Source organism: Corvus kubaryi, unplaced genomic scaffold (genome assembly GCF_017639235.1).
Source record: "Corvus kubaryi isolate FWS band 111438036 unplaced genomic scaffold, C.kubaryi_AGA036_p1.0 split3-37374, whole genome shotgun sequence".
Taxonomy (NCBI): Eukaryota; Metazoa; Chordata; class Aves; order Passeriformes; family Corvidae; genus Corvus; species Corvus kubaryi.
The window spans coordinates 477,367-505,144 of NW_024582090.1; the positions used below are offsets into that span (position 1 = coordinate 477,367).

Below are 27,778 nucleotides of genomic sequence, written 5' to 3' on the forward strand. Positions count from 1 at the left end.
CTGAGCCCTGGGGTGCTGGTGGGGTGGTGGGTGGTCTGTGGTGCTGCCTGGCTGAGCACAGGGGCCATGGCCTGGGCAGGGGGTGGCTGGGGCAGGGGCTGCACTGAGCTCCTGCAGCACAGGGTCACTGGCTCAGGCCCAGGAACTCCCTCTGGGTGGGATGTACAGAGCTAGCTGATCCTTGGGTGTGCTGTGTGTGAACCCTCCTCGCTGTGCCCAGGGACCCTCAGTGACACCAGACAGAGCTCCTGGGGGCTGGGCAGGTGGCCCAGGAGCCGTGGGCTGTCCCAGCCTGCAGGAACACTGCCCCACACTGGGGGTGTCTTGTTAAAAACCTGCCTGCAAGGGAGCCTGAGTCATGGTTCCTTTCATCCATCCCATCCTTCTCCTTCACCACCCACCACCCAAAACGCCTGGTTTTTAAAAATAAAGTGCAGGAGTATTTTACAGCAGTCTCTGTCTCTGCTGCTGCTCAGGCTCTTTGAGAAGTTAAACCTGGCTACGATGCCCAGATCTTGCATCACAGCAGTTTCCTGTTCCAGTGGTGGCTTTGAGAGCGTGACCCTAAATTGCCATCTTCAGCTGGGACTTGTGAGCTGAAACTTTCATGCAGATTTATTTGCTGTAGTTTGATTGTAGGTTCCTGCTGGGTGCAAAGAGCCTCAAAAATAGCACCAGGAGCTTGAGCTGGAACCTGGCCATGAGCAAGAGAGCAGAGTCTGTGTTCCCAGCCCTGGAATCAGGTAGCCCCCTCGCCCAGGTGACCTCCCTCCCTTGCCATCTGTCCCCAACAGGCAAAATCTGAAATAAGAAAGTGAAAAGAAACATTCTTGGTCTTTTTCATGCAAAAAGTTTTAATGGTGCCACAGCAGCTCCCATGGCCTGGTGTCTCACACAGTGGGTGGCTAAGCTTTCCTGATCCCTGTGTTTCCCCAGTGCCTCCCCCCAGTGCTTCCGGTGCCTGAGGGGCTGTAATCCATTCAGCCCCAATTAATTAATTATCTACAGGCTACAGATCTAAATATTAGTGCTATAAACTTAGATGAATAAACTTCTGAAAACTTAAAATGTCTTTAAACCTTTTTTTTTTTTTTTACAGAAATACAAAATAAATAGCTTGAGGATTAATACAAAACAGGAAACTAATCTCTTCTTGTTTATTGACTTTTCTCCCAAATAGTACCTTAAATTGAAAACACCTTTTAAAAAAATGAACTTCACTTCATGGAAAAAATATTCAGCATCCCTGAATTTGTACAAGTGTCTCTGAACAATAAACTAAACATACTTGATTTATTCCTCCTACCCATCACCAACTAAGCAAAGGTTATATATCCTACTGTTTCTAAGATATATATGTAAAAATAGCAATTTATGGTTTCTCACTGATGGTGACCTGGCTGTAACATTTCACTGGAACTCCCTGCTTGGTCATGCAAAGGATCAGGGAACTTTTGTTGACCCCTTCTGCCTTTAAGATCTATTTGGCTGTAACTTTGGCGTAAATAGATCTTCCCCGCCCGGGCCGCCCTTCATTACCCTTACAGTCCTCCTCACCCTGACACTGAGGGGTCCCTTGTGTGCTGGTCCCCAGGCAGTGTCTCATCCATCACCACTTCCCATTGGGAACACGTGCAAAGGGATCAGCCTGAGGAGCTCCCATGGACTTTGCCCCCATTGCTTCATGAACAGTTTGGTTTCATGAACATATGGAAATATTACTTTTTAAATGAGACAGATACTGAAGTTTATGACAAAAAGCCTGAAAAGTCTTAAGCTGTGATTGCATTTCAAACATGCCGTTGCACAAACGAACTGCAGTGACTGTTGGGCAATGAATAAACCTCCTAAGCATGGTAGATGTGTGATTTTACACACTCCCAGGCTGCTCTGGTGTTTCCAACTAAAACGTTTTGGAGCCAGTGTTTGCATTCCTAGTTCCCAGAGGGAGGGAGGGGCTGATGGGCCCCCCACTATCCCAGGCTGGCTGCAGCTGGAGGAACCAGGGGCTGGACAGCAAAGCCTGCTCATTCCAGATCCCTTTTCTCCACATAATTTCCTGGGGTTTCTGAATTTAGAGGAGAGGCTTGGAGTTGTAGCAGTTCTTGTTCTGCTTTGGTGGCTTGTGAAAAATTAAACAGGGTGAAATTAGGAAATAAAACTGTTGGACACAAGTGTTCATTGAAACACCTGGGACTAAAGATACAGCGTGGGTGAAAAGTGGGAGGTCACATGCCCTGACAGGGGATTTCTGATGTTTGTTTCACAAAATGGACCTTTACTGAGAGCAGAGCGGGACTGTCAGGGGAGTGAGAGGAGTGAATTCCTGGCATCCTGCACACTGGGGTCACTCTCAGCTTACCAGGATAGGGATACTCAATTTCTAAAGCTGCAGGTTCTTGGAATCATGTGGGCATGTTAAGAAAATTATAATAAAATCCTCTTGACTTCCATGCAAAAGCCCACATGGGTGTAGGGAAGACCCTTGGGAATGGCTGTCGGAGGCTCAGCAACTGGAAGAGGAGTAGGAACCAGATCGCAGCAGGGTCATGCTGGGGGACACTGAGTGCCCCCGGCCCCTCCTCTGGGGAGCTGTCCCTGCCCATGTGCAGCTTGGCCATCCCCTGGGCTGGTGACACCTGAGCAGGTCTGATGCTGAATGGCTCCTCTTTTCTGACCATGGGGCCATTAGATCCTCGTGATCACTGAGCAGGGACTCATCCCTGTGGACTGTAGGCTCCCAGGAGAACAGTGTGCAGCAGCGCTGGAGCCAGTCACCACCGGAACAGCCCTGCGGAATTCCTTGCAGAATTCCCTCCTGAGACTGAACATCATCATTCCACCTTTCCTGTGGCAGGTGGAGGACAAATCTCCTCTGGGGCCAGCGCTCTCAGGGACATGGAGCCCTGGGGCCGGGGGCTCGTGGCTGCAGTGTCAAAGTGCAGGGAAGAGCTGATGAGGTGCATTAGGCTCCTTTCCCTTCTATCCAGCACTGTGAGGCACTGCTTGGGCTGGTCCTGGACACACTGAGTGCAAGTCTGTCCACTTCTGAGTGCTGGGATATGTGGATGTGTCTCAGCGATAGAGCCAGCTGCTTTCTGGTTCAGCTTTAAAAGGATGACAGGAGTCCTCAGCAAAAGACCAGCACGTCTCCCCCGAGGTATTCAGCTGTCTCTGAGGTGGCATTGCTGAGTTGGACTCACCCTTGTTTTTGCAGCTGCTGCCACCTTTTATACCTGGGCACACAGCACGTTTTCAGCTTGTTAGGGTGTTTCTGCAGGAGCTGGAATACTGACAGAGAGCACAGAGTGAGAACAGATCTGTGCCTTGAAGGTTGCTGAAAATCCCCGCAGGCAGACCCAGCTTTCCTGCTCCACAAACAGAGGGAATCTGGAAGAGGGAAGGTCCAGGGGTTGTGGCATACTGAATTGTTTAATCCATTCCCTTTGTGTAGTTTCAGGAAAAAATGTCTTTCTCTCAGGCTGTACCAGGGCCTCAGAGAGCTTCCACTGGCACTGGAGCTCCTTCCCTGGGCTTGTGTGCAGGTAACCACGGATGGGATTTCACGGCAGTTTTGGAGGGAGCACAGTTCCCACTGTCAGGAGAGTGGGGGGCCAGTGCCTGCAGCTGGGGTGGGACCTGCTGATGGACAAACCAGCAATGAAAACTAAGTATGGAAACCAAAACCTGTTGTGCAGAGGTTTGAGGGAGAGCAGGCACAGCTGTGAGCCAGCATGGCTCTGCTGGCTTTCCCGGGATTCACAGGAGAATGCTTGGATTGGTAAGCTGGAAGCCAGAGCTGGTGCTGCCAGGGCAGAGAGGGGTCTGGGGCATGGTGAACTCTGAATTCTGCTTTCTGTTACGTAGACAACGTTTCATGCATCTGAATGTAGGCTGAAACCCATGAATTCCACTTAAGATATTTACAACAGCCACATCTGAGTGGGCGGGTGCTGGGAAGGGGCTGGAAGGAGCTCATGGGCAGGAGGTAGCTGACAGGTGATCAGAGGAAAACAAGCCACGAGGAGAAGGGAGATTCAGTGCCCTCACTGCAGAGCCTGGGTGACTGCAGTGGTGGCAAAGCCCTTTTGCATTGGTTCTTTCCCCTCCAAATCACCTTTTAGACTTCTGTGTTAAAATTCCTGGGCTAAAACCAATGAAAAAAGCAAGCGAGCAACCACCCTAACAAAAAATCTGAGTGACCCCCTCCCCTCAAAGGCAGTGTGAACCATCAGCCAGGAGCTGACTGATTCTGATTTATGGTTTCTTTATCCTGAGACAGGCAGATACTGAGACAGTGTTTGATCTCTGTGGGCTTTCCTGCAGCCCTGAGGAGATCAAAACAAGTGTAACTCTTTCTGATACCTGCACACTTTCCTCCCCTCCCCTGCTCCTGTCGTGCCGTACAGGCAGCAACCCTGGGGAATGTCAGTTCTGTGGAGGCCACAGACCCCTGACACATCTCCCTGTGCTCGAGCAGCCCTGGGGCAGGGGGGTCCCTCAGAGGTTCCACAGTTCTCTGCAAGTCCCAGACTCGCAGGTCCTGAGGGTGCCAGCAGCGTGGGGGCACGGAACACCGGGCCCTGGGAGCAGTGGGGGATGATGCAGGGAGAGGAGCAGGTGTGGCGAGGAAGGCAGGCGCGGGGTACCCGGTCAGTTTGCAGAGATGCTGCTGTAGCTCTTCTTGATGGGGAAGGTCAGCTGCCCCGAGAGGTCCAGCGACAGCGCCTTGGGGTGCAGCGCCCGGCGCGGGTGCAGGGGGCTGGAGCCCAGTCGGGGCGAGTACAGCACCAGCAGCTCGGGGCCCAGGCCGGCCTCGGGCAGGAGCCCCTCGGGCCCGGGCTCGGTCCTGCTGCGGAGCAGGCTCGGCGAGGGCTGCAGGCTGTGCCGCTTGGGCGGCGGCGGGCTGTGGTTCTGGAACCTCACCGTCTTCACTTGCTGCAGCGAGAAGGGGGCGAGAGTCAGGTGGGAACAGCAGACCCTGCCCACCCTCCCCGCTGACCCCTGCAGAACTGGGGAGAAGTGCTAAGGGGGTGGCTGGATCCTTCCGGGGGTATGGAATGCCTGCAGAGAAGCCCAGGGTGATGTGCAGCTGATGGCAGGTGGAAGAGAGCCCCAGGGACCAGCACAGCAATGCTGGCAGCTACTGGAGACCAAGGAGGGCTGATCTGAGAGCCATCGACCGAGTTAGGGGCAGGCAGTGGAGGGGAGGAGTGGGAGGCAGCACAGCAGCAGCAGGTCCTGCCCTCGCAGGGCCCACGGGCTCTCTCAGCTGATGCTGAGCTGCCTGGGAGCTCTGAGGTTGGCTGGGCCTTTGGGGGCTTGTGGAGGCACGTCTTTGGGTACCATGGGAAGGGGAAGCTGTCACTAGAGCAATTTTCAGAATGATTTTACCTTTATGAAATTTCTCTCTGGCTGCCAGAGGGGAAAGAAATTCCCATTCCAAATGGCTCAGCCCAAGCAACGTGAAGGAGATGGGGGAGTTCTGCAAAACTCTGCCTGACACCAAGTCTGGCATTTGCTCCCAAACTCACAGATTCTTGCCCAATTTATGACCTCAGAAAAGTCTCGAGATCTGCTAGTGACTGAACTTGGTGACAGGGACAGAGCCCCTGCAGCGTCCTGCCTTTCTTCAGGGCTTAATCTGAATAGCTGCGTCAGCAACACAAATCCCCGATTTCTTAATGCATGTGCCAATCAGTGATTTCTATTGGAAGAAAACCCGGAGAGGATGGCGCAAAGCCCTCGGGGGATTTTGGGGTATTGGCTGACGCTGCTGGCTCCGAGGGGACGCTCTGGGGCGCTGGGCAGTGCTGGCTGTACCTTTTCGGCGCTGTTGCGGGAGGTTTCTGGTTTCACCAGGATGGACGGTGGGGCTGACGCAGGCGGCTTTGGAGCTGCCTCGCTCTTCACCGGGGGGTCTTTGACGTCCAGAATCACCGAGCTGCACACGGAGGGGGTTCGGCTCTCCCCTCCCCTGACCAGCAGCGCCGGGGAAGCCTCATGGGAGAAGTTTGGCCTCGTTGCCTCGTCCATGCCAGCTCCGGGAGAGATGCTGTGGGGTGGGGAGCTGACGTGCGGGTAAAGCTGGAAGTGCTGAGGTCGCCCCGCAGCCGAAGGACGTCTGAGAGAGCCGGTGATCTGCACGGGGGTCCCTGCCTGCCCTGGCCTCTGCAGGGATCCGTCTGGGGAGCAAGGACCATGGAAAGGAATTTAGTCAGGAATCCAAAGTGGTGCAGAGTGGGCAGTGGTTACCGCCCTGCTCACAGGATGCTGTGGGGCTGTAGCTCCCAGGGACCACCCCTGTGCACCGGGACCGATTCCGAGCGTAAAACCACTGACAGTGGCCCCTGCCAGGGCTGGGAACACACCACGTGGTTCCACAAATACTCTTGGACGTGTATTACAAAACAGTGTATATGGGATGAAGATAAACATTGCAGCCTCCTTGGAAAGAATATAACCAGGAGCTCTCCATAAAGCTTTGCAAGGAATTTTTCCACGCTGAGTCGAACCCCCTGGAATTCCCAAAGGAGCCAGAGTTGGGGCCAAGCAGGGATGTGGGACCATTAGCCGCAGCAGCTGCTGCTGTTTGGGGGAATGTGTCCATCCTCTCCCTCCCTGAGCCCCCCGAGCACTCACTCTTCCTGGTGCTGCCGCGGCCGCGCCGCAGCGGGGCCGGTCCCGCCGCGCTCCTCCCGGGGGACGGGATGGGCACGGGCAGCAGCACCGGCTTCAGGGCTCTGCTCTGCCTTGGGCCGTTTTCGGACATGCTCCCTTGGGAGGACAGCGAGGAGGTCGACAGCGTCCATGAGGTGTACAGGGAAGGCATCTTCGAGTCGGAGAGACTAGATTTCCTGTTGGAAAAGAAGGGTGAGAGCTGCCGGATGCCATCCCACCTGGCGAGGGACCCCTGGCCCGTGTCACTACTGGGGGAATGCCTTGCCATGGTTTCTTTGTGGAAACAAGAAGACCCCAGGTTCTACGTGTTACCCCTGCCCTCTTCACATGTTTTTGTTTCACATAAGGAATTACAGACCTGAAGAGAGGAGCGACGTAGTTGCTGGGGAAGAGGCCGACTCTGCCCGTGGCGAGGGACATGCCCCGCAGCCACCCGTCCTGGTCCTTCCCGAAGACACGGACCCCTTCTCCCTTCTGCAGCTCCAGCTCGTCTGGTCCATGAGCCGCATAAGAGTGGAGAGCCACGCACCTGGGGGGAGAGGGTGTGAGGGGAGGCAGAAGTGCCCCGTGCAGGGCGGCTGGAGCATGCTGGAGCTCCGGGGTTGAATGGTGCCGAGGGACGGTGCTGCTGGCTGTGGGCGAGCAGCTGCCGCTTGCCCGGAGCCTCTTCAGCCAGTGCCGCATTGAGTGTTCGGTGCTGCCGCTTGTGGAGAGAACTTGCAGGGAGGGAACAGCCCGTTACCTCAGGCCGATATGAATAAAAGAAGAGCCAGCAGGAACGGAGAACAAAGCAGGTCAGGAGGATGGCGTCTGTCCCAGAAGTGCCAGCCCAGGGTGACAAATGTTGGGGAGGAAGAAGCTGCTGCACCTCACACAGCGAGTGCTCCATGAGAAACACCGATCAGGGCCTGACAAGTACCTGTCCTAAGGCAAAGCTCTTGAAAGAGCACAGGTATGGTGCCCTGTTCAAGATAGCATCAGGAATACATTCTGCCTTTGAAACCAGAGGCCTTGGATCTGCTTGCCTGGAGCATCACCCGCAGGTGTTGGAGGCCCAGGGAAGAGCACTGCTCTTACCCCATCTTCCTTCCTTCCTTCCTTCCTCCCTCTCTCTCTCCTGCGTTCTCCTTGACTGGAACACAAGGACTAGAGTCGCTGCCACTGGAAGCCATGGAGAATGAAGGGGACAGAGGAAGAGGCAGGAGGAAATATGTGGCTCCACTCCAGGGCAGTGAGGAAATCAGACTAGAAATTAGTCTGAAATCCCTTCTGGACCTCTCTTGTGTGATTCTGGGATCGTGACCAAGGGCTGAAGCTTTGTTCTCCTCACTGAACCACATGTGAGCACACAGCAAAACAACAGCAAAAGAAAATGGTATATTTTTCAAAACTTTGCCCTATTTGTTCTCTAGTTTGAACTTGAATTTGTCTCCAGTGTAACACATTTAATGTCACTGTTGTTTTATTCAAAGGGAATGTGATCTGCTCCAAGAATCAATGAGTTACAGCCCAACACCACAATTACCAGGTGTTATTTACAAAACAGAAACAACAGACTGGGTGTCTAGAGAGTCAGGGGCTACCCCAGAACTCTCTTAGAAAGGATTCTCTCTCCCTGTTGTTCAGCACGAGCATCTGAAGGTTTGACCTGCTGGGCCAGTCTGTGTGAGGGGCTGCTCCCTCGGGGTTTGGCACAGCCCAGGTGGGCTCAGGGCAGCTCAGGAGTCACCTGAGTCAAGGAGTCAAGGTCAGGGTGTGCAGATGCTGGTCTGACATTGCATCTGTGCAAACCAGGCAGCTGGTGGGATGCTCTAGCACCATCCTTCTTCTGCAAATTATTTTAGGGTCTTGGGAGTTCTTGTGCCCTTTGGATTAAGTGTTTGCTGGAGTCTTGGCTGACCGATGATGGTGGGTGTGGGTCCCAGCACAGTGCCGAGCTGTGGGTGCTGCTCCTGGACACCAGCATTCCCACAGCCTGCCTCAGCACCAGGGGTGCTGAGTGCTGTGTAAACAGCATGTTGTGATGCTGTTGTTATTTCAGATACATTACTAAAGTGCCAGGATGGTGAATCTTACCTTGGTGTAATCATCATAGAGTGTTATCTGCAAAGTTTAACTCTGTGAAAGTTTTCAGAAACTGGATTGTTCAAAACACCAGTGGCCATGAAGGTTTCAGCATAAATAACTAGAGGCACTTAAGGAGTAATTAGTTGCTTTACACTTAAAAAAAATTCAAATGTATTGTTGACAAACAGGCAGAACTGTTTCTCCACAGATACTGCAGTGAGGCAGAAGGATGCACTCAGCTGTGGTATCAGGTCTCTGCCACTCCCTGCTCAGACCATTCCTACACGGATCTGCATTTGGATCCAAGCTGTGCTCTGGTCTGTCTGCAGCTCCTGGCTGGCAGGAGCAAGCTCATGATGAGGCTACAGGAAAACACACCCCGCTCTCCAAAGTATTTCAGTTTCCTTACGTACAGGTAAGCTGGCCCGTGGTGCTGCAGATGGGGAAGGGTGACGATGGCTGCCGGGGGCCCCAGTGGTGCTGGTGTGGGATAGTAAGAGGTGCTGACCTACGGGAGAAAGGAAGCAAAGAAAACAAGGTATTAATCTGGTTATCAGCTTCTTTCAGCCACTGGAGGAGCAGCTAAAATATTTGACTGGCTTCACCCCCCCCTTCAAAAAACCACCAAAGACATTTCAGGAAATGGAAGAGTCTGGAGCATTTGACTTAAAAGAAGACCAGGCAGCAAGAGGAAGACTCAGAATCACAGAATCATTTAGGCTGGAAAAGACCTCCAGGATCATCGAGACCTGTGCCCCATCCCCACCTTGTCACCCAGGCCAGAGCACTGAGTGCCATCCAGTTGTTCCTTGGACAGCTCCAGGGATGGGGACTCCAGCACCTCCCCAGGCAGCTCCTTCTGATGCCTGACCACCCTTTCCATGAGGAAATTATTCCTGATGTCCAGCCTGAACCTCTCCTGACACAGCTTGAGGCTGTTTCCTCTTCTGTCACTTATTATTCTGCCTTTGCCTGGGAGAAGAGCCTGACCCCCACCAGGCTCCCCCTCCTGTCAGGGAGTTACAGAGAGCAATAAGGTCTCCCCTGAGCCTCCTTTTCCCCCAGCTCTCTCAGCCGCTTGACTCATGGTCCTTCCACACGTCCCAGGGCACAGCTTGGTTGGACTGATGGTGCTCACCCTGTCCTTTAAGAACGGAGCTTGTTGAGACAGCAAAGTTGGGGTGTGGGGAAGCTGGGGGAGCAGTGATGGAACAGGATAACCTGAGGGAGCACTCAGTGCTGCGCTGGAGGTGTGGAGGGAGGATGGCAGCAGGCAGTCCAGCATCCTCGGGATGCTCTTCTGCTGAGCTGGCCCTTCTGCAGCACAGAACGTGCCCCGGGGCGCACAGCTGCCAGCAAGAGCTCATTCCTGCCTGGAACCCAGCGCTGCACGCTGGATGGCGACAGCCCCGGCGGTGCCTTGGCTGTGCCGTGCTGTGTGCTGAGCTGTGGTGGCAGGAGCGTGGCCTCTGTCGGGGGGAGCAGAGCTCCCAGCGAGGCAGGGCGGTGGCAGCAGTGTCCTGGGAAGCTCAGGGCAGCGGAACGTCGCTGCGCTTGGATGTGGCTGGCAGCTGTGCTCCTCAGCAATGACCACAGGATCTTTAATGATGCAAGCTGGGGCTTTAATCTCATGTTCATTTCAAATCTAATTTCTAGTGGTCATGTCTGTAATGCGGTGCTGGAGCACTGGCTTGGCAAGGACCTAGGAAAAAAGAAAAGTGACTCACCCGCTCTGGTGCTCTCCAGTAAATTAAATTAATTAAAACACCCCAGCAATTCCAGCTTCTGTCTCGGACCTGAGGTGGCAGGTCAGCTTCAAACCTTCCCTGCATTCCTCGTTTTCTAGTCCAGGCAGGATCGGACCAGGTGCTCATAAAGTTGACTGGAAATTATAATTCTGTTTTATTAATTACCATAATCAAAATGCTTGAAATTTGGGTATTTGGAGTTTCTTTTTTCTGCATTGGAGCAAAATGACAGCCTTTTGCTGGTTTTCCTGATGGAACTGTGTTGAAATGTCCCCTTCTGGGTGGAAAGCTCCATGTTTTTAATCTCTGTGTTCCCCTCTGCCTGGGAGCACCCATCATTTAGAGCATCCTCAAAGCTGCCTTTGCATTTGCAACATGCAGAGAGGAAAAAAGATTGAAAGAAGTATTTTCCAGCCACGTATAACTGATTGCAGCATTCACTTTTGCTGATCTCCTGCGAGTACCTTGCAAGTCCTTGTAAGTACAAAGGGTTTAACTCCCTGCTTGTCCTGAAGTCCCTCTCTCACTGCATCTCCCTTTCTTGTGTGTTACCAGTGTGAGCCCCAGCACTGCTGACACAGGCAAGTCCCTACTGCGAGTGTCCACGTGGTGCCTTGTGGGGAGGGAAGCCTTCCCGATCCCATCAAGGGCGGTGGGAGCTCTCAGTGCTCCTGGACATCGGGCCCTGCGAGTTCCAATCATTCAGTACACAGGAAAGCCAGATGTACTGGGGGGCAGCTGTGAGGTTTATCAGCTCCCTTCACCGGCAGCAAGGGAGAGCAGCAGCTCCCGGACAGATGTTCCCTGACCCAAGGACTGCCAGCCCAGGGAATCAGCTCAGCTGTGACCGGGCAGAGATTCCAGCGGTGGAGAGGGAGGGCGTGGGTGCCCCGCTGCCCTCACCCCACAGCTGCTTGCACAAGAGGCACATGCACAGACACGGCCACCACAGCCCTGCAAACTGGTTCTGGCTCCACCTGAGCCCGGCTTGGCACCGCCAAGGGGAAGCAAGCGCCGAAGGAGGAGGGCTGGGGCAGTGCTGGTTATTCCCTTTTATGGCCCGAAATGAGTCCGACCTGCTTCCTGGTGGCAGGAATGCCAGGCAGGCAGGTCCTGTTGTGGGGAGCCTTACAACCCCCGGCACAGCCCCTCTGGCTTGGCTTGTCCAGCAGTGTGCTGCTGCTGCCTGTGCCTGGGGTGCAGCCCCTTGCTCCCTCGGCCTCGCAGGTACCCTGGAAGTGCCTACCTGGGCTTGCAAAGGAATCTCGGCTCTGCAGCTCAGTCATCGCAGCCCAAACCCCGAGACGGAAAGGGAAAGCTGCATCCTGTGCAGCCCCAGAAATGGCACAGATTCCCCTGCAAACCTCTGGGAGCAACACTGCTGTTTGAAAGCAAGGAATTTCCAACCCTTCTAAGGCCAAATCATAACATGTTCCCTCTCTTGTTTCTGCTGTTGGCAGTAGTTCACACTGAGACTTTTGGGTAAAGTCCCTTCGGGGGTGTGAGACAAGATACAGTTTCAGTTGAATTATGGAACTACTGTAGGGTTTCATTTCCCTTCCAAAACCCAGGATATCACATCCCAGCTCTCTGCAGGCTGGTGCTCAGTACAAAGTGCCTGCCTGGACATGGACTGCCAGGGGCTGGGTGATTGCTCTATAAAATGTTGGAGCAACCTTCAATATGAAAGATGCCATATAAATGTAAAAAACCCCTTTTTCTCCCATTTCAGCTATCTGTGAAGATTCTATACTCAGATCTTTAGTCAGTGTGGGAAGAAGGAATGAGACTCTTCTGCCTCGAGCAGATGAAGTCCCAAAGGTCAGCGTACGTTTCTATCAGCCCCAGCTTCAGCGTGCCTCGGGATCACCCCAGACCGGCACTGCCGCTGCCTTACCTGGAGAGGGGTCCCGTAGGGGAACTCCGCTTTCTCGCTGCTCTGGGTGGCCACGGTGGGGTTGCTGGAGCTGATGAGCACAGGGGAGCTGATCTCCAGCGCGGGGCGGTCGGCAGGCGCGTGGACCATGCGGTTCAGGGTGTTGAGGGCTGTGGTGATGGAGAACTGCCGCAGACTTTTCCGTCTGGAGTCAGGCACCTTGGGGAAAGCCACTGAATCGGCGGCCTTGGCCTTGGGAGACGCCGTTCGCAGGGACGCGCCCTTAAACTGGGGGGACCAGTGGCTTTTGGTGGCCTGCAGGAGCTGCTGAGTGGGGGCGCTTGGCTGGAAGAGACAACGAGAGACGTGATGGGGTTTCAGAAGTTACACCTGGCACAGCCCCCAACTGCTCTGTTTCCCCTTTCCCATCTGGCAGCAGAACTGCAGGCAGGGTTCAGGTGGCATTACAGGTTATCTTTAAAATCTTGAGGCTCTGTCATTTCTCTCATCTGTTGTCAGTGACAAATTCTGGGAGTAAAATTCCTGATTCAAAGCTGAAAGCAAAATTAAAACTGGTTTGAAAAACCTGTGCTAAGACAAGGGGTTACCAAGGATGAGTGCTCCCCTCATGTTCCTTGTCCAAAGCTTTTTCTGGCAGAGGTGCAGGGAGAGCTGTACTTAATAACTCTAACTCTGAATTAGAAGGGATGTTTAGACTCATCGTCCTTTCCCCGTCTGTGCTGGCACATGTTGGTGCATCTTGCAGCAGGACACCCAAGCCCTGCAGCTGACGGTACGGCATGGGCTCAGAGAGGCCCTCACTGATGGTGGCATTCCCAGAAGGATTAGATCCACCCAGTTCCATCCCTGTCAGCTTGAACATTCATGGCTTGATGCTGCTTCCACTGAAAAAATCCTGGCTTGTGAAGGATTGGAGTTAATGAGGGAGAGGCAGGCCCCAGGTTTGCATATGGGCAGTGTTCACACAGTATTTCTTAGAAACTGCTGATCAGGGTGTTAGTAGCAGAGGGCATGTGGTGACAGTGTTTTTCACCACGATGGGTGCCAGAGGAATTAATCATGATTTACTGCTGACATCAATGAGTTGCAAAACTTGGAGATTCTCACCCACTCGTGGGAGGCAATGTGCTCGATGCCTGGCATGGACAGGGAGACCGTGGCAGGAGAGGTACAGGTGGCTCCCAGACTTTGTTATTTTACAACAGGTGTGGTTTTCTCATTTTCCCTCTCCAAAACAAGGTTAAAGCCCACAGTGTGTGTGTAGGTACACATGTGCCACGGCCGTCCTGTCATTTCTCTGTGTGAGCAAACTTTAGCCTAAACTGGAAACATTTTTCTGCCTATCTAAATACCAGGAGACATGATAAAATGGGGCACAAACTGCATGTCAGAGCCAGGAGAGCCTCGTGTCTCCCACAGTAGCCCTACCTTTGCCTTCTCTAGAATTAATTTCTAATTCCTTGGTGGCTCTATGTGTCCCTTAACTAACTTGTGTCTGTTAATGCCAGACTTGAATAAGTCATTACTGAAGCTAAAATGATTTCATTAAATGAAAAGACATTTAAAAAATATATTAGAGCTTCAAATAAGATGTTTTGCTTGTGTCCTCCTGTAAAACAGCCACAAAGCAGAGCTTGCTGTAATTATGGGCATTACAAGTATTAATTTTATTTCTAGGAACTGGTGCCGGTGTCATTTACACCCTGCATCTCAAGCTAAACTGCACAACACAATTAATGTCTAGACCAGCGCTGGCAAAATTCTGCCAGGGAGCGGGTGGCTGGAAGGTCTCTGGAACCGCAGCCCCGGGAACGCCGCCTGGGACGCGCTGAGCTGGCGCCGGCCGAGGCCGGGGGGCACCTGCATCCCTCTCTGGATGCTCTTCGTCACCCTCTGTGCCCACGGGGCAATCGGAGCGGAGGGTTAACTGCTGGCAGCAGTGTCTGAAGGGGCTTGGGAACCCTCCTGACACCTGAGAGGAGCTGCTGAGGAGCTGGGGAGCCGCAGAGCCCCGCGCGGTCCAGGGCAGCGCCCCGCGCCCGTCCGCGTCCCGGTGCTGCGGGTGGTACCTTGTGGAAGGTCAGGCTGTCCTTGTTTTCCGCCTTGTCCCGGCTCCGCAGGTCGAGGCCGTAGAGTGGGCGAGGCAGGGGCAGGTGCTTGATGACCTGCACGGAGCTGGCTGGGAAAACGCCGCTGGTGCCGTTGGCCTCGCCCAGGTACCAGTTCTCATCCAGCTGCCGCAGCAGCACGATGGTGTCCCCCTTGTTGAAGCGCAGCTCCCCGGGGCTGTGCCCGCGGTAGGTGTACAGAGCCCTGGCTCGGGGCACCTGGGGGGACAAGAAACAGCCCCTGCGGTTTGTCTGACACAGACAGAATTCCCCAAAAGCATTAATGGGAGAAAAATGCAGAGGTCTAAGGCTTAAGTATGCATTTATTAGGATTAACTACCCACATCCTTTCTTGATGGGTTTTACTAATGAAGACAAGCTCCCAAATACTTATGCTAAGTTTGTATCAAGATGAAAAGCAGGCTGGACTTGTTTAAGAATATTAAGAAATGGTTAAGGCCTTAAACTAGTCTTCCCATGGGATCTTACTGCCTGCTGTAAGGGCTACTCCAACACAATGTCTATTTTAATGACCCAGGTATTTCTATTTCAGAAGGACTGGGGTCACAGCCATCATCCAGCTGTCCTGGTGGCTGTCACCTGCCAGGAGAACACAGCAGAGCAAGCTGAGTGCAGGTTCTGTGCTCCCATGGTTCTATCCCTGCTTTAACACGTGACTCTGGGTTTATTTCAGCCTTTTCCTGGGTTATGGGAAGAGGTGGCTTAATGTTATCATTGTTGCAGTATAATATGACATAGAAGGGACATGCCACACCCAGAAGAGATGCAGGGACTTTACAATCTTGACTCTCACCAAAATGAAATTACAAAGTTCCCCTAAAACGACTGCTGTGCAGAGCCCTGCCTGTACCAGAGCTCTGTGTGGAGCTCCTGTCCTCCCCGCAGTGAGGGCTCCCAGGCACAGTGCAGCCCTACATTTTAAGGGGATAACCCAAATGCTGAGCTCCATTCCTGGCCTCTTAGCTGGTGGCACAGCTGTGTGAGCTCTGTGCTGGGAAGCTGGGAAGCTGAGATTGTCCCTAGCTCTAGAGCCCTGATCAGCTTTAAGCAGAAGAGCCAGTGCCCAGGGACAAGAGGCTGTTCAGCTGCTTCCTCACTGGTCTCTGCACGTCTGGCTTGTCCCTCTGCTCTCTTTAGAGGCTGCCAAGTGCTGTGGCCTGGTGAGGACCGTGCTCTGCAGTTTCTCCAAGCCACAGTCACCCCCTCCCGCTGATCTCACAGGAGACAGTACTTCTGTACCAGTGACACATTCCAGCTTTTCCTGCCTTTTACTGTGCATTTCCCCAGATCCACCCGTGTCTGTGACCTGGGCTCAGGCAGGACTCCTGCAGGGCTCCCTCTCTCTCAGCCACTTTTGAGAGGTCAGGAAGGTAGAAGTGAGAAACTCAACATTAGTTTCCAGAAGTGTGGAAAAGATTGAATTTCGCATGGAAATTCTTAAGTTTTTGGAAAGAGGGCATCTTCCAGCATCCCCAAACCCTGATGCCTGGTAGGGAAAAGGAACCAAGAAAAAAATTTCAGGTACTGCTTTTACTTCAAAGCCTTTGAAATGGGAAGCAATTAGTTTAATGTTTAGTTCTAATTAAGTCATTCTCTCTCTTAATTTGTGCTCATAGTAAGCACATGTGCTTGGCTCAGTGACACTGACAGCACATGGCTGGGAGAAGAGAAATGGGGAAAGTGAGGCTTGGGCCAGTGTTGCTCTCCATCAGAAAAACAGGGATCATGTCCGTGCCAGGGCCATGGAGACTCCCTGCAAACACACACCTGGATATTTGTGCTTTCCCATGAGAGACAGACCGTGGGGATAGAGAACATGGACAGCAGCTCTCCTTCAGAACCACTCGGGGACACACTTGCTGGTGTTACACAAGGATGAGGAGCACAGACCTTGGATTGCCTCAGGAGCAACCAGAAAACAAACAGGACTTGTACAAAGTGCGAGAACAGGGCTTGGAAAGGAGGAGCAACAATGTCTGGGATGTGAGGGAACAGCAGGATACAGCAAAACATTAAAGGCAGCATGAATGAGTTATGGAAATATATTGAAAATAAGAGAAACTCTGAAATTAAATGCATACTTGGTACTAACTGGGAACAGGGAGCAAGCAACAGGGTGCTGAGATTCTGCAATATTCTTTCTTCAGCAGGCAAAGGGATGAGACAGCAGGGCAGACTGGGATAAACACCCGAAAACCAGGTGTGTTTGTGGTGTTAGGGCTGGCTGAACACATCCCCCCACTTGGATGTATGGATGGTTGGATGAATGGGCTCTTTCTTCCTCTAACCACACTCACAACCTTCAGCTTTTCCCCTCCTCCTTAACCCTTCCCTCACACTTTTCCGCCCTTTCAAATCTCCCAACCCAAGTCAGCTTTTTCCAAAGTCTGTTGGTTTTGCTATTTTAAATTTTTAAAAAAAAAAAATTGTTTGGCTGCTCAGATACTGAGCCAAAAATATCCCATCGATTTCCCAGTTTTATTTAGGACATAAACTAAGCCTTTACCTACCCACAGGGAGCAACTAATGTGGTTTTTACTGTACAGGCCCATCACAAAATAAAGCTGCAAGCTTAAGATTTCAGAAAGACATGCAGAGTCCCTGCTTTTTAACGTGTTTGGAGGGTGTAGGAAAGAACAACTGAACCACCCTGTGGCAGCCACGGTGCTGGAGCTGGGGTCGGGCAGCAGAGCCCCTGTGGGCGGCTGGTCTCACAGCCCATCATCGCTGTCCTGTGGCTGCAGGTCTGATCTGATCTGATCCCTGCGTCAGTTTGGGCTGGTTTCTGTCCACTCCTGGGTGTCCCAGATCCTCTTCAAGGGATCTGTTTTGCTTTATTTAAAGTAGGTTAATTGCAAAGGCAGAAACTGGGGTGCTAATTAACCTGGCGATAAAGACAAGGAGTGCCTGGGGGTGGCTCACTCCGGGCTGAGGGCAGAGGGAGAGGCTTTCTTGGGCCAGAACGTGGTCCTGGCAGGGGGGAGAAAGGACCTGCTTTGTTTTGATGGAGTCTTCTCCTGTTAGCATGTCCAGTTGCTTTTAATTAATCCAAAGCAGCATTTCCTTTTTGCAGGGTGGTAGTGGCAGCAAAATGTTCAGCCAAGTATTGCACACGCTGCCCGGTCCCTAGTGCAAGCTGGGCATCTGTGTGAACATCCTGAAGAGAAAACACTGGGAGCAGCTTTGTGAAACCTAAAGGTTGCTGGAAATTTGTGTAGAGTATTGCTGCCCAGTAGCAGAGAAACTACAGTGAAGAGACCCGTTTTCTGGGTGCCTGTAACTTTTTTCGATACTGCCTCATTTTTCTGATTTTCCCCTCTGTTTTCTCCTCCATCACACGTGAGTGAGACCCAGGAGCGACTTCAGGCTGCCAGAGCGGCCGAGCCCCAGGTGCCCCCTGCCATGGGGCTGCCTGCAGACAGCGTGGGAGTGCCCCAGGGAGACAAGGCAGCGGGTAATGCCCGGTGTGCAGCACAACTCCCTTGCATCAGCACCGTCTCTGGGGGAGATGCTTTTCTCTCCTTGGCCGCTCTGCCAGCAGGGATGGTCATGGCAGATGCACTTCAACTCCTTGTCCCCATTCTCAGTGGATTTGAGGCAAATAACGGAGAAAAGATTTTATTTTTTTCACTATTTTTGGCATTTGGCATCGGTTGTGCCGGGCAGCCATCCAATGCCTCTGAGTCTCCCTCCGCACAAAACAAAGATTAAAAATATGTACATGTGTGTGAGGAAGCAATTTGGGGCATCTCTTCCTAGCAGAGAAACGCACTCCGTAATTATCTGAAATGAGCTGGTTATAACTCCTCACGATTGGCAGCAGGGGACTCATGTAAGACCTGTACTCAGAGCATGGGAATTTACAAAAAAGAGAAGGAGAAGCAGCGTGTGAGGCTGGCTGGGGAGTCGATCACTGGGAGCAAAGGCAGGAGCACAGGGAAGAGGAGAGGCTGCTGATGGAAGCTGGGAATGCCCCTAAACCTTGTCCCAGGCAACTCCCTTTAAAACCACCCCGAGGAGCAGTGCAGTCCTCTGGCAACAGCAGCTCTGCTTGAGGAGACGGAGCTGCAGCCGGGATCCCCCAGGGGAGCATGAGGCCGAGGCCATGAATGCATCTGTGCTGGGATCCACTGGCTCCTGCACCCACTCCCAAGCACGGCTCAGTGAGACACAGCTGGTGACGCTGGGTGGGATCCTTCTGTGTCCCCGAGGCTCCAACCTCACCACCATCGCTGACAGCGTGGGTGGACGTGTGGGACAAGCGACATGTGGATCCTTGGGACAGCTCCTTGCTCTGGATGTCCAGGGCTGCTTCCTTCTGATTTACTGCCACTGCCTGATGCAGCATTGGAGCTGGTCCCCAAACCTCGGCAGGCGTCCTGCTGATTCCAGCGGTGGGGATGCTGCTGGCATGGATCAGGAATGGCCTCAGATGGGCTTGGACTGGTGTTTTCCCAGCTATGATTTTCCTAACCCCGTGCAGGGAATGCCCTGGAGCAGCTTCCCCCTGTGCCCTGTTCTGCTGAATGTCTCTGCAGTAAATCCCAAGGGACCGATCCCAACCTGGATTTCATGGCCCCACAGGGACGCCATCCTTTATCTTCCCAAGGACCTCGTGCAGGAGACAGGACAGCACTGGGCAGCGTGAGTGCTCACCCTCAGGCAGCCAGTGACTCCAGGACAGATCTGAGGGCACAGCCCAGGCCATGCTCCTGATGAGCTGTGACACTGAGCAGGTGGAGCTGGGTACTATCCACACACTGACACTGAAGGACATGGACATGCTGGCTTTTTGTAGAGATGATCAATAACATCTGCATCCATTCTGACTACTGAGAGCTGCCTCCAACATCCTGCCACAACTGCCCATGTCTCCATGGGATGAATGAGCCCCATCTCCTGCTTGTGTGCTCAGCTAGCACAGTTCAGGGCTCTGCAGGATCCAGGTGGATGAAAAGAGCTATTTGAATGTAAATTAATTGCCATTACAATTCTGTTTTTCTGCATTTTGGCAGAGGAGATAACTTCAGCCTTGTCACAGAGAACAAAACCTTCAAAAATGAACTTGTCATTTCAATCTCTTCATGTAATTATATTCTGAGGATTCAGACAGTTGGGTGGTTTCTGCATTATTTCTTCCCTGAGGAGGATTGTTCCTGTCTTCCAAGCACACGTAGACTGTGTGCACCAGAGAGAACAAAGCCAGTCCCTCCTGCTCACGTCAGCCCTGGAGTTGCCCCATTCCTTCCTGGGCCTGCCCAAATGGGAGGCTAGCACTGGCCATGGCTAATGCTGGTGGCCACCTGCTCCTGAGCCAATTGGCCATCATGGGGAGATGCTGGAGATGTGAATTGTATGGATTTAGCTGGTTTTGTGCTGCTCCATCTGCATGGCTGCAGCTGCTGGGGCAATGGCAGAGGGACTGGGAGCACTTACCCCCTCTGCTCACTCACAGCCCTGGGCTGCCACTGCATCAAGGCTCATGTCACTTTTGAACGTGGCCTGTTGTAGTTCTGGCTTTGGAATGCAAAGGTGACATGGAAAATGGGGAAAATGATTAAAGAAAACACAGAGCAGCTTCTCTGATGGAGAAGATGAGAGATGCTGAGGCACCACTGCTGGCACCCAACCCCGAGAGGAATGCCTGGCTACATGTTGGTGATGCCGCCACGGCTCCCAGGGAGGACACAGCTGGATCAGGCTTCACTTTGCCTCTGTGAAACACTGGGGACGTTCAGGGGAGCAGGAGGAATGCCCAAGGCTGGAGCTGGGCCTGAGTGTGGCTTTGCTCCTGGGTGCTGGCAGAGCCACAGGGGCACAGGGAGAGCAGGGACAGGCCTGTAAGAGGAAAGAGAGGAGCTGGCAGGGGGATGCTGGGGCCTGGGTCCTGGTGAGCTCAAGCTGCAGTGTCTGCATGAAACCCTTTCATGCCTCTTGGCTCGCTGCTGCTCTATCAGATGTGTCTGTGCTGCCGTCAGCAGTCCCGGGCAGTGGTTGTGTGTCATGGGTTTAAGCTGCACAGAAAACAAACTCTGTCAGCCCTCGGCATGCCCAGTCATGATGCTCTGCCTCAGCACCACCATTCTCAGAAGAGGCTGTTTATTGTGTGGGGAGGAAACCTGCATCCTGCTCCCTCCTCCTGCTGCTCCTGAGCCCTCTCCCTGCTGGTTCAGTGCCCTCCCTGTGCTGGGAAAGGGAGCGCTGATGTGGCTCCTCAGCCAGCGCTGCCAGCCCTGAGCAACACGGCCACCTCTGCCAGTGGGCACCGGGCCTGGGCACTCTGCAAGCCGAGACGGTGCTGGCAGCAGGGAGAGCCCTCACGTCTCTCAGGACACCGCTACCTCCAGCCCTGGCACACTGCAGAGCTGCACGGAGTGTGCCTCCTCCCCACCCTTCCCTCTAGAGGGAAAACACAAACTCAGGCCAGCGACCAACTCCATGGACCCAGGGACAGCGGCCAGCAACCAGCAGGGAAAATGTGAGAAGAGGAGGACTCAGACTTTGAGGCTCCTGGCTGACCACGGCACTGCGCAGGTGAGCTCGCGGAGGAGCCCTGCTGTGCTATTCCTGACTCGCCATCTGAGCCTGACTCATTGCCTTGGAAACAAATTAAAACACTTTAATGTGTTTGCAGCTTGGTACCTAATTTTGTAAAACCAGGGAAACTGGCTCCTGCTGTTGGCCGTGGAGGTCTTTGGACTTTTCACCACCCGAGGTACCACCCAGAAGTGCCCTGTGCCCGGTCTGCTGCTCACACAGCTTTTGGGGCGTGTGTTGTCCATCAGTCTATGTTGAGGTGACCTCACTCTCTTTGCAGTAGAAAAAAGTGCTAAAACTACATGCAAAGGGAGAAAGCACACCAATGTCCAGCACAAGGTGCCGCCAGCACTGTGGGAGCAGCTCCTCGTTCTGTTAGAATGCAACAAACCCTGATGGGACATGGCAGTGGAGGAGACTTGGGACAAATCCTTTCTCAGAAAGGCCGTTAAGAGCACACAGAATTCTGCAGCCAAATGAAGCATCTCCGTGTCCAGCTGAGGGGCTCTGTGGCACACCCCCACCAACCCCAGCAGCTGTGGGGTGCGAGGATGCTCAGGTGGGAAAGGAGCTGGCACCACCACCTCGGGCAGAGCCCAGGCCTGGGCAGCATCTGCAGGTGTGTGACATCCCCACAGCGCTTGTCCAGCCCAAGGGGATGTGACACACATTTTGAGGTCATTGCTGTGAATACACAGGAACTGCTGGAGGTTTTGGGAGGATGGGGAAGGGGGTTGGCTCAGTGAGGGGGCCAGGAAACTCGCTTGCCTCTGCCAGGTTCAAACATGGAGTTCACTTTGAACAAGACTTCAAGAAGCTCCATCAATCCAAGTCCTGTCTGTCAAACACAGAAAGGAGTTGGAGATGATTCTGGAGGAGAAGAAAATACCAAGACGCAGGCACTATCTATAGACGTCCGTGTGAAGGTGGGACGTTGGAGTGCAGAGTATTTTTATCCCAATAGAGGTGTTATCTGTCTATCTCCCATGAAATGCTGGAAGGGGGTGTTGAGCACTCAGTTCATGCAAAGAGAAAATAGCCCAAGTCACAGTTAAATCTGCGTGGTCTGTGTTTTCCTAAGGCAAGCTGTCATACTCGGAACTTTTTCCTCTGGCTCACTGTCCCATGTTTGTTGCATGACAAAGTTCAGCACCCCAGCAGCTGTTTGGTGGCCTGGATGGAGTTTTGCCGTGTGCAGGGTGCAGCTGGGTCATCCAATCCCCCTGAAGAGGTGTGGGAGGTTCGTGCACACCTCAGCACACATGGTCTGCTTGCTCACCAGCTCACGCTGGGGCTGCAGCCAGGTGAGGAGGAGCTTCAGCACAAGCTGTAACCACACCTGGCACATGCCAGGGGCGGTTCCTAAGAGTTCAAAGGCTTCAGTGTGGCTTTATTTACGCATACACCTCCCAGCAAGTCCTTTTATTCTTAAATTCCAGACAGTTTATTATGTGGAGATTCTGAAAATCCAAAGTCTTGTCCTCTCTGCATTGATGCTCAAGATCTGAAGGCCTGGCCTGAGGTGCCAGGAGCAGCTGTGGGGCAGTGCAGGGGCTCAGGGGGCTGAGCAGGACCCAGCAAGGCCCGGCTGTGGTTACACACGGACAGGTCCACGTGCACAAAGCCAGCACGTGCCCACACCACGTTAGCTCACGGGAAGTGGATTCAAAAGGGATTTAAATGCCAGCAAATAAATCGCTTGGCATGGGCTGTAATTAGAAAATTCCCTGTTTTTTAACAACTGGCTCTGGAAAATTCCTGACTGCAAACCAAGTGCTATATTTGTGCTAATCCTGCAGCTCTGTGGGGGCCTGCTTGATCTTCCTGCTCAGAATGAGACGAGCTCTTGGCTTCCTGGGTGATGAGGGACTGATTTTATGTTTTGCCTTCATGGATGCTCATGAGCATGAAGAGCAAGGAGCTGGCAAGGAAACATCTCTGCTGAGAGAGAAACTTTGATCAAACTTGTGATGTTCTCAGCTCCAGAGAGTAAAGGAAGTTTATTTATAGAACAGCTTTGGTAAAACCAAATGCTGGCCCCTATCCTGCATTGAGTGGTGGCTCCGGCTGCAGAGCTGTGTGGGGCACGTCAGCGGTATTTGCTTTGTAGCACAAGGTGGTGGATGGTGCTAGGGGTAATTAGCAGCTCTTGCAGATGGGGGCAGTCAGTTTTGGGGAGCACATGACCTTCTGCTGCAGCAGCACACGGACACTGCAATTCTGAGTACTCAGGGGAGGGCTGTGGTTGGGTGAGCAGCACTGCAGGGCAGCTGCTCTCACTGTGATTCCTGACATAAAGAATCTGCTCTGAGGTTCACAAACATCTGCTTACCCAGATTCCTTCAGGTGAATACCCTGGAACGCAAGCATTCATGGGGCAGGGTGATGACAAGTCACCGTCATCACTCTCATCTTTGCACTGCACAGGCACTTTCAAATGTGTCCCTGCTGCGCTGGGTGACATGCTGCTGTCACCAAGTGCCAGCTCAGGGGAGACTCCAAGTCCATTAACATCCCACTGGAGTACCCAAAGTAACGGCTGTCCTGAATGCAGGTATTTAAAACCACTAAAACCAAAATGTGACTAATACGTTGCATTCTTCACCTTGCAGCAGAGGATTCCAAAGTGTTTTATAATTAAGTAACTAATTAAGTCTAAGAGTATTTCAGTGTAATATATTTTATATCCCTTCCCAGACAGGCACAGGAACTCAGAGGCCTGTCCCAGTGCCAGGGAGCCAGCCACAGCCACTGCTCCCCCAGTGCTCACTGGCTCTGCTGATTCCCAGGAGTTTGGTCTTAAAATTGGTCTTAAAAGCTTTTGGGAGCTATAGATGGACAGATGTTGCCATTATATACCAGCAGCAAGTTCCTATCTGTCCTGAGAACCAGTTAAAGAAATGTGAAACAAGTGAGAGACAAGGAAACCAGACAAGTGTATTTGTGCTCTTTTATCCAGGGCCAGGGGAGTCCAGTTGGAAAACCTACAACATTCTCCTTGTCAGCTGAAATGCCACCCAGGATGGCAGTGACTGAAGCCTGTCACTGTTGGATGGTTTGTACCTTGCACGAACGGCACCAGCAGCTCCTGCAGCTCCCCTGGAGAGCTGATGGCTCCCAGCAAGGCTCTCGCTGCCACGGCAGCCCCCGTCAGAGCAGGGCCCTGTGGAGGGAGCCATCGGCAGCCCAAGGACCTGCTCCACTCTCCCCCTGGCCCCCGTGCAGCTCCCGGTGCTGCAGCCAGGCCAGTGCTCCGGGCTGGGCAGGGTCACCCACCCGCCCCCACCGCCTGTCCCTGGCTGTGCTGTGGGAAAGGGACACGGCGCCTCTGGCTCAGGCCTGCACTGCCACACGCTCCAGGAGAACACCAGAGAGAGGAGCTCCCGAGGGATGTCTGGTTTTGGTGTGTGATCCATCCAGATCCCTCATCAACACCACAGAGATTCCCTGGGGTACACGTGCCAGCTCAAACCCACAGGACACCTGTCCCGTGCCTGCCCAGACCTTTGCAGCTCCGTGCTCTGGCCAGCGCTCTGGGACTCAACAGCCCTTCCAGCCAAGCTTTTGGGTGTTATTAAAAGGTTTGTAGAGACATTGTGCAGAATAGTTCAGGCAAGAGAAATGGAAATCCAGGAATATAATGTGGGAAAGGTGAAGCCACAAGTCTCTACCCTAAATTCCATCTGAGCCAAGCTCTTTTAACAGGTCTAATATCATGTCCTCATTACTCAAGAAAAGCTTTTGTATTGTTAAAGAAAATTATGGAAAGAACTTAGAATTTTAAAATTAGCCTAGTAAATCATCCCTAGGTACACTCAGTAAGTGAGTCAAATTCAGTATTTTTAACCAGTGAACCTCCAAGAACTTTGGAAGGAACAGCAGCATCATTGGGCACCCCCCTTCTTTTCCAGTACAGGGAAACTGAGGTGCAGCTATGGAAATACCTTCTCCACCATTAACAGTTACAGCTCTGCAATTACTGACTTAAGTGCTATCAGTCAAAAGCAATGTATTTCCCGAAAGTCAAAGCACCTGAAATACCCTCAAAAGCCAGGAAGCATCTGAAAACTCTGGGAGAAAAGAGCTGCTGGGAAGTTTTTGTAAGGAGAAGAGCAGGCTGGCTTTGTCTCAGCCTGGGAGTCAATTCAATTTCTGCTGTGATGAACTTGAAATTGTCAAGTATCACATCGAAACAGCAGCCAAATTTGCAAACAAAACACTCACTCTCACTTCAAACACTCTGCAGTGCTGCTAACAGAGAAGGTTCCTGGCTCTGGGCACACAGCAGGAACCTTTCTACGCTCATGGACAGAAGAAAGAACGCAAGAACCTCCTTACCCCTTCCATGTGGATCCTGGGGTTCGTTGCCAGCCGGTGCTGATGCAGCTGTAGTCCCCTGGGGACTCTCCTGATGGAGGCAGGGGAAGACAGGACCCCTGACCTCTGGATCGAGCCAAACCTGGTGACGTTTTGTCCACACCTGACTCCATCCAGGAGGCGAATGAGGAGCAGGTTGGAGGGCAGCTGCTCAATGCTGCACAGGACGAGGGTCCTGCACTCGGGGCACCGGAGCTCCTTCTGGGATTTCAGGATCCTCTGCAGACAGGGCTTGCAGAACGTGTGCTGGCACGGCAGCACCTTTGCTGTGGCGTCGAGCTTTTCGAAGCACACGGGACACTCCAACAGGTCAAGGAGAGCCAAGTCATCCATCTTCAGTGCAGAGCCCCTTCAGTAGCGGAGCCGGGGCCATCCACACCCCACATCCACCGCAGCCGGCTGAGATGCCTCCCTGCGCCTGCGAGAACCAGATCCTGGGCTCAGGCAGCTATCCTGCACGGAGGGCGAGGGAGGAGGGAGCACGGAGCAGAGCTGCGCTGCTGGAGTGTGTAACGCAGCCACCTACATCCAGAGCTGTGCCTCGCCAGCCAATCTGCAAACGCACCCGCTGCGCTTGCAGCCCCGTTGGAAATGAGTCACTTTTGACTCAGTTGGTGCGAGGGGACGGGTCCGGGCTGGTGCCGGGGACAGGAGCCCCAGGTCCTGCTCGCCGGGCAGAGGGGCCCGGAGCTGGGCCGGGCACTCGCCGGACGCGGAGCGCAGGGCAGGCTGAGCGCTCCTGCTCCGCGCAGCAGAACTGACACGGCACGGAAAAATTCACCAGCTCAGGAGATGAGAGTCCCTGATAAACATCAGCCCCGACCTGTTTGTGCTGGGCTCGGGCTGCACTGCCGCTCGCTGCGCACATCCCTCGCACACCCACACGCCGCCTCCGCTCGCAGACAGCGCCGGCTTGGCTCGCTCCCTGCCCGCTTCCACAGCACTTCTATAAAAACTCCTTCAAACGCCACCACTCGCCGGGGGTACCTGGCAGGGCCGCGGGTGGCTCCGCGGTGCCATCCTCGCCCGGTTTGGCTGCCTCAGCTCGCTGAATCAACGCCAGCGATTATTCCTCCCACAGCCCGGAGTCGCCCAACCTGTTCGGCTCCCGGAGCGCTGGCGGAGGCCGGGCGCTCGCACGGCGGCTCAAGCCCGGGCCTGCAGCGGCCGCGTGGCCCCGCAGCACAGCCGCGATGTCCCGGCCCGCCGAGGGCCCAGGGCAGCCCTGGCAGCGGGGGCTGGCACGGGCCTGCCGGGGAGCAGCGTGTGCCAGACCCGATCCTGCCCCCGGTGCTCCGGGCAGGCAGCGACCGCTCCAGCCTCCCGTTCCTAGGGATGCTCACCTCGACAGCGCCCGCCCTGTGGGACACGGGGACCTGGACAGCGTTAGCAGGGCCGGGCTGGCCCTCTTTATGCCTTCTGGTGCCATCACCTGGGCTCCAGCAGCTCCCGGTGTTGCCAGTTCCAGGCTGGTCGGCAACGGGCTGGTGCTGGGGCATGGGGCCAGAACTGGGTGCTGAGCATGGCCAGCACCTGCCACTGCTCCCTGCGGGAAGGGTCCGTGTGCTGCAGTGAGAGCAGTGCGACCTGAGCCCAGCAACAGCCACGAGGGCTCTGAGGGGCCCCTTCCCGCCCAGCGAGGCACTGGTTTTGGCAAGGGAGGCCAGGGACCATCTCACAGTACCTGTAATTTGCATTCCCTTTATCAGCTGAATTCCTATCTCAGGGCTGCCTGCTCGCACATACTGATGGATTGCCTAAGGAGAGCAGGAGAGGCGGTTAAGGTCCGAAATTTTTTTCCTTACAAACCCTGCTGAGTTTCAGTCCTGTCTTTTCAACATACAAGTACTACAAATATTAGAGGACAAGACTGTAAATTTGAAGATGTCTCAGATAATGCCATCAGGCTGTAGCCGTCCCTGCCCTCCTCTCAGGATTCTTCAGAAGTACAGTGTGGAAAGGGTTAATGTGTTTTTTCAAAAGTTCTCCCCCCCAGATCATGATTATGTCAAAACAAAGTATTTCTTTATTTCTTTAATATAACGGCCATTTGGCTAAATTAAAACGTTGACAAAGATCTTCAGGGTAATGCCAGGACCAATGACTTCACTGCTTCATCTCAAGTTTGCTTTGGTGCTTCTTTGTAGTCTGTCCTATGGTGATGTGTGCTGGGCTGGTGGGGCGCTCGCTGGTTAATGAGTGATGCTGCAAACAGCATCAGCTCATCTGCCAGTGGTTCTAAACGTGATGCATGACATAAACTTTACTGAAAACAAAGGTGGTGAAGGTTGTTTTTCTTTTTTACGTATTCTTCCCTATTTATGCTCTGTGATTAGCACTCA

The 27,778-nt window shown here is 53.4% G+C and overlaps 1 protein-coding gene across 1 annotated transcript; it reads right to left on the reverse strand.

Moving 5' to 3' along the window:
* Positions 1-834: 834 nt before the first annotated feature.
* On the reverse strand, positions 835-26,503 carry SH3RF2 (SH3 domain containing ring finger 2). The gene is made up of 8 exons (XM_042016061.1): positions 25,398-26,503; positions 14,463-14,720; positions 12,394-12,717; positions 9,162-9,256; positions 7,040-7,210; positions 6,643-6,857; positions 5,824-6,185; positions 835-4,938 (listed from the first exon to the last, which is right to left on the reverse strand). The coding sequence occupies exons 1-8, from the start codon at positions 25,767-25,769 to the stop codon at positions 4,654-4,656; spliced, it is 2,082 nt and encodes a 693-aa protein (XP_041871995.1). The 5' UTR covers positions 25,770-26,503; the 3' UTR covers positions 835-4,653.
* Between the last annotated feature and the right edge of the window lie 1,275 nt (positions 26,504-27,778).